We start from the raw sequence: 10,675 nt of genomic DNA on the forward strand, positions 1-10,675 counted from the left end.
GTTTGACCTAAGTGTCTTTCCTCATGCTGAACAAATTTTCCACAAGGACCCATAAGGCTTTTTTTGCATCCATCTTGGGAATTTTGGAAAACCTTCGAAAAATATATTGTCATGAACAATAAGTCCAAATAACGCCAAGCTCGAGGATTGGTTAATGACAAATCAAAAATCTGATTTTACGTGTCCATTTAAATCCTTTGTAAATCCACTTCACAATGGCCTATCAACTTGAAACTGCTATCATGGACGTCTCTAAGATTAACCACAATGAAATTGGTGTTGATTACTCAAAAAACAAGCTAACTTTTAACAACTCATTCTTTGCATATGTAACACTTATGCTCAAAATCATCTGCAATCCTCTTCTCCTCATGAAAACCAGCAGCATCCCACCCTGCATCCCCCTGCTGTCTTGCTTCTGAAGCTAAGCAGGGTTGTTCCTGGTTGGTCCCTGGATGGGAAACCAGATGCTGCTGGAAGTGGTGTTGAAGGGCCAGTATGAGGCACCCTTTCCTCTGGTCTAGGGCAGTGATTGGGGACATTCCCGTGAAGGGTGCTGTCTTTCGGGATGGGACGTTAAACGGTTCTCCTGACTCTGTGGTCACTAAAGATCCCATGGCACTTAGGAGTGTTAACCCCGGTGTCTTGGCTAAATTCAAAATCTGGCCACCTAATCATCCCCAGCTCACAATTGGCTAATTCATCTCCTCTCCCCTGTAACTATTCCCCAGGTTGTTGATGAGAATGTTCTCAGTCAATTTACCTGGTAAAATAAGGGTTAAAATAATTAACCTTATGTCAGATTCAGTCCAGATTTTGTATTTAGACTCATTACATCAGTCTTTAATGGTTTTAGTTGCTGTATTCAAATATGGCTGCACTGTACCTATAAATGCAGGTTAGCACATATGCTACTGATAAAAATATTTTAAAATATTATTCTCACGAACCATGGCAATGCTTTCACTGATTGCACATTTTACTTTGAGCCTTGATTTAACTAGGCAAGTCAGTTAAGAACAAATTCTTATTTACAATGATGGCTTACCCCGGCCAAACCCGGACGCTGGGCCAATTGTGCTCTGCCCTATGGTACTCCCAATCATGGTCGGATGTGATGCAGCCTGGATTCAAACCAGGGACTGCAGTGACGCCTCTTGTACTGAGATGCAGTGCCTTAGACCGCTGCGCTACTCAGGAGCTTGCACATAAATATAGTTCCTACATGATGTAGTGCTTGCTGTTATCCAACTATCTTGTGTCCTTTCTGTCATCCTGTGAACCCCGTTCATTGTTGCTCGCAGACATATTTATAAAGTATATTCTGTAAATAAAGCAGGGTCACTTTAAAACAATGTAAAGTTGAAAGTTGAAAGTTGATTAAAAAAGTTGGATTTGATTCAGCTTAGTCCTGTACTTTCTCTATCAGCAAGCTGTTGTCCTCTTTGATCTCGATGTTGACTGGCATCTTGGGAAACTTCCTGAACACTTCCTCCAACAGGGTGATCTTCCTGTCTGTACCGGTGCTGTAGTGGCCTGGTGTGGGAACGGAAGGAAGAAAGGGAGAGGATGGGAGGGAGAAGGGTGAGGTAGTGAGTGTCATCATAATCCACACACACACACATGGACGCATATACGCACACATTGTGCGAAACCTCACAAGGAGCATTTGTCTATGCCATCGACCCACTTCTGTCAGAGAAGTATGGTGGATGAATGTGTGTATCTGTGTGTGTGTATTACCTCGATTAGACCGACAGCGTTATGCATTTTGGTACACCAGACGTACATTAATTTCCAATGGAATGCTGCATTTTCCTTGCAGCATTATTTTGCAGAGGCAGTTGCAGTGCGTTCTGTGTGGTGCAAGGTATGCATAAAATTGTATGCTTAGGCTTGAAAGAAATAGTAGCAAAAGATCAATGTTGAACTTTTAGTTGCACACATAGCCACAAAAAAACATTGGATTACATAATGGAAAAAAAGACTATTGAAATTATTACGCAGCATTGATGCAATGACGCGGTTGGTCTGATCGAGACATACACTGCATCACCAAAAGTATGTGGACACCCATCAAATAAGTGGATTTGGCTATTTCTGCCACACCCGTTGCTGGCAGGTGTATAAAATCAAGCACACAGCCATGTAATCTCCTTTGACAAACATTGGCAGTAAAATGGCCCGTACTGAAGTGACTTTCAATGTGGCACCGCCATAGGATGCCACCTTTCCAACAAGTCAGTTCGTCAAATTTCTGCTCTGTTAGAGCTGCCTTGGTCAACTGTAAGTGCTGTTATTGGGAAGTGGAAACGTCTAGGAGCAACAATGGCACAGCCACCAAGTGGTAGGCCACACAAGCTCACAGAACGGGATCGCCGAGGGCTGAAGCACGTAGCGCGTAATAATCATCTGTCCTCGGTTGCAACACTCACCACCAAGTTTGAAACTGCTTCTGGAAGCAACATCAGTACAATAAATCTTCGTCGGAAAATGGGTTTCCATAGCCAAGCAAACCACGCACAAGCCTAAGATCACCATGCACAATGCCAAGCGTTGGCTGGAGTGGTGTGAAGCTCACAACCATTGGACTCTGGAGCAATTGTGATGAATCACAATTCACCATCTGACAGTCCGACAGACAAATCTGGACTTGGCGGATGCCAGGAGAATGCTACCTGCCCCAATGCATAGTGCCAACTGTAAAGTTTGGTGGAGGAGGAATAATGGCCTGGGGCTGTTTCATGGTTCGACCTAAGCCCCTTAGTTCCAGTGAAGGGACGCTTACGCATACAATGACATTCTAGATGATTCTGTGCTTCCAACATTCTGGCAAAAGTTTGGGGAAGGCACTTTCATGTTTCAGCATAACAATGCCCCATGTGCACAAAGCGATGTCCATACAGAAATGGTTTTCGAGATCGGTGTGGAAGAAATTGACTGGCCTGCATTAAGCCCTGACCTCAACCCCATTGAACACCTTTGGGATTTATTGGAATCGCCCAACTTCAGTGCCCAATCTCACTAATGCTTTTGTGGCTGATTGGAAGCAAGTCCCCGCTGCAATGTTCCAACATCTAGTGGAAATCCTTCCCAAAAGAGTGGAGGCTGTTATAGCAGCAAAGGGGGGACTAACTCCATATTAATGCCGGTGATTTTGGAATGAGATGTTTGATGACCAAGTGTCCACATCATTTTGGCCATGTAGTGTGTGTATGTGTTACAGTGGATACCTGCATAAAACGTGACCTCCAGTCTGTCCTTTTGCAGGGGTAACTCCTGAAAAGAAAAACACAATTAGTATTTTATAGTACAAAATGAATGAACTGTCTCATTACTGGCTTAAGTTGTATGGAACCGCTCATAAAAGCTCATAAACACTTAAATTGTATGGAACAGATTATAAAGGGGGGCCTACATGTACACACATTATAATATATACACATTCAGGTCAGAGTAGCTAAGGTAACACAAAGAGCGTTCAATCAACAATCAAGGGGAGTTCTACATTGTATTTCTATGGTTTTAATATACATTTGACCTCTGACCTCTAGGTTTAGGGAGGAGATGGTGACATCATGGCCGGTCTGCCTCAGGAGGTTTTCATCATGTGACACGACCACATGACCATCCCGGGTCAGGTGACAGTCCAGTTCCAGCATTCCTGTACCCTGCTCCACCGCACTGGGGGGGGGGGGGGGAGGGGGAATTAAATGCTGACACCCGCATAGCTGTTGATTTGATAGTGTCTTAGGTGGAACTGCGTTAGAGCTGGCTCCCGGCATCATTATATTGTGGACACTGGCACATTAGTAGAGTTCCAACACTGGAATGTGTGATACAATCTACATTTCGATTAGGCTGAAATATTTTGTTTAAAGATTTTCAATATGAGTTTAATTATTTATATACAGCCTACACTTTCTAGTTCTGAACTTCTAACGTTAGTGGGACGGGTGTGGCTTTGTGACAATGGCCACAGGAGCAGCTGCTCACCGATTTGAAATACCGCCCAAACATTTACCTAAGTACTGTTTTCACACCCCTGAGTCAATTAAGTGATAATGCCAGTGTTTGGAGGATATATTGACATGGGTGTTTGTCGAGGGCCGGCAAACTGTGCCAATGTATCCTCCAAACACCGGCTTCGAGGGCATTATCACTTTTGTACAACGGGTTACCAACATTTTCAAATAATGATTGACATATTTTCATATATTCTTTTATTTTGATGAATTTAGTCATACTATTTGATCCTTCCACAAGATATAGTCCCGACACAAATCTAAGGTTGCTACCCAAGCCGGCTGGTCATTCGCTCTATCGGTTTGGTTGCCAGAGACTCAACCCAGTTGTTCAATTTTTTTGTTCTAAATTGTTCTAGTCGTTCGTTCTAAATGTTCCATAAACATACTGGCTGGCAACATTCTTATCCCTTGCATTCTAGCTATCCAACTACGGCTAATTTACAGTCATGTCAAACAGTGCAGCCAGAATAACAGCAAATTAGCTTAATTTGCATTTGTTTAAGTTGCTTTCTAGTGTCATTTATTTGTATTTGTTGAGAACAAAATGTTAATCTAAAAGAAATGTGAGATAATGTCTAGATGCCTTTTATAGTGGAGATCAGGTTTATAAATTGCATTGCCCAGTTGATGAGACAGTGGATTGCGCAGCCAGATGGAACAGAGTAAATAGGCATTTTAACGTCAATAGATTTAACCGGTGGTAACTTGTGGAATAGACACTGGCTTGAATGAGGTTTTAACCAATCAGCATTCAGGATTCATATCAAATCAAATGTTATTTGTCACATGCGCCGAATACAACATGTGTAGACCTTACCGTGAAATGCTTACTTACAAGCCCTTAACCAACAACGCAGTTCAAGAAATAGAATTAAGAAAATATTTACTAAATAAGCTAAAGTAAAAAATTTAATACACAATAACATAACAATGAGGCTATATGCAGGGGGTACTGGTACTGAGTCAATGTGTGGGGGTACAGGTTAGTCAAGGTAATTTGTACATGTAGGTAGGGGTAAAGTGACTATGCATAGATAATAAACAGCGAGTAGCATCAGTGTAGAAACAAAAGTTGGGTGACTGGAGTCTTTAACAATTTTTTGGCCTTCCTCTGACACCACCTAGTAAATAGGTCCTGGATGGCAGGAAGCTTGGCCCCAGGGATGTACTGGGCCGTACGCACTACCCTCTGTAGCGCCTTACGGTCGGATGCCGAGCAGTTGCCATGCCAGGCGGTGATGCAACCGGTCAAGATGGTGTTGAACGCTGAGTTGTAGTCGATGAACAGCATTCTCACATAGGTGTTCCTTTTGTCCAGGTGGTAAAGGGCAGTTTGGAGTGCGATTGAGATTGCATCATCAGTGGATCTGTTGGGGGTGGTATGCGAACTGAAGTGGGTCTAGGTTTTCCGGGATGATTGTGTTGATGTGAGCCATGACCAGCCTTTTAAAGCACTTAATAGCAATCAACGTGAGTGCTACTGTGCGGTAGTAATTTAGGCAGGTTACCTTCGCTTTCTTGGGCACAGGGACTATGGTGGTCTGCTTGAAACATGTAGGTATTACAGACTCGATCAGGGAGAGGTTGAAAATGTCAGTTCCCTTTCAGTCAGTACTCTCTGTACTACACAAGTATGGGTAACTAGAATCCAAACCCAAGCCGGGCCCAATGGATACCAAATGAAATGTCCCATGGCAGACCGCCCAGTGGTCTGGGTATTTCACACACTGCGTGCTGCCTAATGACCCTCTCCTCTCCGAGCTGTAAGCACGCTGTGGGCAAAACTGGGAGCAGTGACATCCAAGCGATAAAACTTCACAAAAGTGTGTGGTGATGCCCAACTCACCGCAGCACAAATATCCCAAATGTTCTTTAAATAACTCCCCTGCGCAGCGGGAGTTGCCACAGGACCACACCCAACAGGCGATTGATCTCCCCAAACCAAGGTTGCTTGGGTCAACGGGGAGCCACAATAATCAACGAAAGCCCCCCAGGCGCAAATCTCCAAATTTGGCTGAATCAGCTCCACTGGGGGAAATGCGTAAAGGAGTCCAAGGCCACTGGTGCGCCAGTTCCCAATGGAGAGCTCGGGTCCCTCATTGAGAAAAACAGCCGACATTGCACATTTTCCTGAAATGCATAAAGATCTACGTCGGCCCTGCCAAACATTTGCCCTTATCTGGGAGACCACCCAGATGTGTAGCCTCCACTCCTGAGAAATAGGGTCCCACCTGGATAAAAGATCTGCACCCAAAAATGAGGCAACTGGGGAAATATGTCGCCCAAAGCGAGAACATGTGCGCACTGCTTCCCAGCATTAGGGAGCGTGCCAAGGTTAGGAGGGAGAGAGACAAAAGGGGGGGGGGGGGGGGGGGGCACCTGAGCACCAGATCCACCGTTAGGAGCTGCAGGTAATTGATATGCAGTGCGCTCTGCACCACTGTCCGTACCCCTCGTAACGAGTTGCCTTCGTATAGCGCACCCCACCCTTGGGGGGATGCGTCTGTCGTGAACACTTTGCGGGATACAACTCAGCCCATGGGAGCCCCCTGCGAATAGCAGAGGGTCCCACCACCGGTCCTGAACCCATTGGCCTAACAGGGACACCCGAAGCAACAGCTTAGGCTGTGAGATGCATCAAGGTGAGTGGCTAGTACTCAGCACTGGAAGGGCCGCATCAACAGTAGCCGAAGGGGAACGACTTCCATTACAGAAGCCAAAATTTGGCTAAGCAGAGCCGGAACCCAGACATCCACCATGGGGATAGAAAAGTGTGATCCGCAAGTGAGTCTAGCTCGTGACCCAGAAACGGAATGCGCTGAGATGGAGTCAGATGGCTCTTTTCTGGTTTCTTATGAATCGTAGAGACTGAATATGGGACAGTAGCATGAATGTGTGTAATCCCAACCAATCTGCTGTAATAGCCGTCGGCTCGTGAACATTCAGAATATATACTCTAAGGTGCTTGCTGAGGGCACGTAGGTCTCGAATGGGATGTACAGTCCCGTCCCTTTTCGGAACAAGGAAATACTTTATCTTCAAGATAGGAACCACTCAGATCACCTGCTTCTGGAGACAGTGCGCGCCATTGGTCGGTGCAGACAGCGAGCCTCCCGTGAAATGCAATCTGAATGCCATCTATTTTTCCATTTCCACCACTTTTGACAGCCAAAGAGACTGTGTGGGATAATAGCATGGTTGTGTCCAACCCTGCTAATTCCCCTGACTCTGCTACCAACAACCACGTAAAGGGCAAAGAGGGGGCTCCTGCTAGGGCTGAGGTAGTACCTCGTCTGGACTGTAACCAAATGTGGGGGCACTGTTGTCAAAGTCATGTTTTTGTGGAAGGGCGCACTGGTCGCTCACACCCGTGCCAAGGACCATCGTTCTGGGGGTTACCTGAGCCAAGTGCTCAGGGGCTGTTTCCTCATCGGAGGTGCTTGGGGAAATCTACTAAGTTTCACTCGCCAGAAGTTATGCATCATCCTAGCTGACGTTAGGCAGGAAGCTTTTTAGTCTAAGCTAGCTAGCCTCTTTGACTGCAGCATGGTCCGTTTAGAATAGCCAAGTGACTTAACTCTACATATACCAAACAAGAGAACTACCCAAGCAACTCCACCATGGGACGTCATGAATAAATAGTAATAGCCAAAGTGGCTAGCACGCTATGCAGCGCATGTTTAGCTAGCCCGGTCTCGAAAGTCTACGTAGGACCGGATCACCAGGGTGGGACCGGACCCTTCATCAAAAAAGATTATGGGAAGAGAGGCAAGCAGTGCTTGACCAAGGCAGACACATGCGGCGAGGGGTACCCACCGAACCTGGCCGCCCTCTCTCTTTGAGTAGCCCCCAGTAACCGGCGACAGAGCTCATAGGAGCCGGGTTTGGTGCAGGCAGCTACCGCATACACCACACCCAGGCAGACAAGACATTTGCTCCAAACAAAGACCATCTCCGCGTCCCGCAACTCAGACTCAGCCGAGGTACAGGCAACTGGGAGAGGAAGTCACTATCGGAAACACCAAGGCCCCTCAAGAACGCTACACGATTGTCAAGAGAACCCGCGGCTTGGACTAGCAGAACAGTGCCAGCTGGGGGCAAGACACAGTTAGTGAAACCGTCCCCTAGGCCCACACACAAACTGATTTGAGCGAGGGCAGCCAGAGAATGTACAGAGCTGAGACATACAAGACAACAAACGTTAATTTATTTGTATTAATTTGGGCATGGTCCCGACCCAGCTTGTTAGCCTTCATCGTGTTGGTCGTGTTAGCCACCTTGCTCATTGCTACAGCCAGGCCAAGCAATCCATAGAATAACTAACTGGTTTGCACACAACGAGCACCCGCTACCACAAAGTGACAGTTCAGTTGGTGAAACGTCAGTCTCATGTTCCAAAGATGTTTGTTTTTGGCATGAATCATTCCTGCTGACATCGAGGTGAAAAGCGGAAAAATTGAAGGATTTCAGAGAGGCGTTGATTTCATTGGCTTGTCAGGCGTGATTTTAGTTCTTCAATCGAAGTCGTGAGTGTGACTCACATACAGTTGTATTGTACCGAGAGTATTGACTGAATGGAAACCTGGTTCAGTCTGCCTTTCACCAAACACAAATTCACCTTTCAGCTGGACAATAACCTAGAAGATAGTGAATCGCAGTGAAGGCTGCTGAGGGGAGGACGGCACATAATAATGTCGAATGGAATGGTATCGAAAACATTAAAGACGTGGCTTTCATGTGGTTGATACCACTCCATTCCAGCCATTATTATGAGCCATCCTCCCCTCAGCAGCTTCCAATGAGTGAATGTTCCTGAGTGGTGTACTTACGGTTGACTTAAATCTGCTTGAAAATCGATGGCGAGACATGAAAATGGCTGTCTGTGTCTAGCACTGACCAACAACCAAATTGACAGAGCTTGAAGTATTTTTTTTTAAAGAATGGGCAAACATTTCACAATCCAGGTGTGCAAAGCTACCCCAAAAGAATCACATCTGTAATTGCTGTCAAAGGTGTTTAACATGCATTGACTCGTTAAATAAAAAATTGAAATAAATGTATTTTGTGTATATCGTTGAAAAAAAAGAAAGATATTTTTTAATACCACTTTGTAAAACAATCAAATGTGAAGAAATCGAATGGGGGTGAATACTTATGATAACCACTGTAACTGATCTGAAGTCAGGTTTGGTTAGGGTTGGTCACTTACTGTGTGAAGGCCTCCATGGTGCTCTCTATCCTCTCGCCACTTCCTGCCAACACAGATCAGAAGAAAAGCAGAGAATATCAGTGTCCTATCCAGCTCCAAGACTCTCGCTCTATAGCTTGATTTTCCATGATCCCCACTGACTTGAAATGGGGATAGCTCAAATCAGAACCACATATTTATCAAGATACAGTGTGACTCTGGGTCAAATCAATAAAGTCACTCAGCCCTCCTGCTTGCAGCTACACCACAGGCTCCAAACATTCAACTTTCACTAGTCCAGCCCATTCACATCAATGGTTACATAGGAAAGGTGAAGAAGCAAGGTGACTACTACATCCTTCCACTGTTCCTTCCTTACCTCCTCTGTGTGAGATGTGGGTGCAGTGGAAGGCAGCCCGTTTCTTCTTGTGGAGGATCTGAGGGTTCTTCAACAGGTAGAGTGACGTCAGGGTGTAGCCCCCTAGGGCCGGAAGGATAAAGTACAGGGAACTGGCCATAATCAATTCTCCTCCAAAAACAGTCCTCAAAAGTGTCCGAAGGCAATTAGGCACAGTATCAAAAGGCAGAGGTCCTTGGATCCTCCTAGACACTCTAACAATAAATGAATAGGTCACCTATAAGTGTCAGGCTGAGTACTGATGGAAAAAAACTGCCAGAGTTGAGTCCCCTTGTTCTGCAAGTTGTAATAAAATACTTTGAATAGTTTTCAGCTATCCCCCACCGAGCTGCTACAGAACACTGGTAACTAACAACCGATGAAGGAACCACTCCAAAACCTCTTCGAGTGCATCTAAAGACACTCAATTGACCTGCTCACATTCTAAACTTCACTCGACTGTCTCTTTCACACAAATCTCTACGCTCTTTCTGTCCTCCACTTTTACTGCTCCTCTTATTCCGATCACTCGGTTTCTCTTTCCATCAGTCACCTGTCAGCCTAGAACAGAATGTTGTGAAAAAAAACATGACTTGAAAAACTGGTACAGCCAAAGGAGGCAGCTGAAGGAAGTCTCACAAGGTCCCACTCCCATTAGATTCACTCGAATGCCTAGAAAAACTATTACTCATAACCTCACCTAACGCTACTCTCCTTCCCTCCATGGGTTCTGTTTGTAGTCAACCTAACCTCCTTCGCACTCTCCCTCTTACCATGTAACTGGGACCCACACAAAACTGTAAAATCAGTTAATGAAATACTAGTGTCAGTAGGAGCTGGCCTCTATCTCACCTCTCTCTTTCCCTTCCCTGTGGCATATATTGTTCTTCTCTCAGGCTTTTCTGCCTTTTGTTACACAAACTCCCTCTTTCACTGTGTGTGTGATCATGTAAATGACGGAACTATCCTGCATGAAGTGCGGCTATAAAATGCATTGAAAGCAAACCTCAAATAACATGCATTTATGGGTGGGTATATGAATGTAATGATAACAGAATGGGT

General features: G+C 45.3%; 1 protein-coding gene across 1 annotated transcript in view; it reads right to left on the minus strand.

Moving 5' to 3' along the window:
* The window catches only part of gdpd3a (glycerophosphodiester phosphodiesterase domain containing 3a), a gene marked incomplete in the record, with an annotated part of 16,269 nt that extends 5,852 nt beyond the window's left edge, over positions 1 to 10,417 (minus strand). Inside the window, 5 exon segments of the mRNA XM_055942102.1 lie at positions 1,418 to 1,536; positions 3,234 to 3,279; positions 3,549 to 3,684; positions 9,238 to 9,280; positions 9,596 to 10,417. Of these exon segments, the coding sequence (XP_055798077.1) occupies positions 1,418 to 1,536; positions 3,234 to 3,279; positions 3,549 to 3,684; positions 9,238 to 9,280; positions 9,596 to 9,734 (483 nt within the window).
* Positions 10,418 to 10,675: the final 258 nt, after the last annotated feature.

The sequence above is a fragment of the Salvelinus fontinalis genome, chromosome 2, assembly GCF_029448725.1.
Source record: "Salvelinus fontinalis isolate EN_2023a chromosome 2, ASM2944872v1, whole genome shotgun sequence".
In the NCBI taxonomy this organism is placed as follows: Eukaryota; Metazoa; Chordata; class Actinopteri; order Salmoniformes; family Salmonidae; genus Salvelinus; species Salvelinus fontinalis.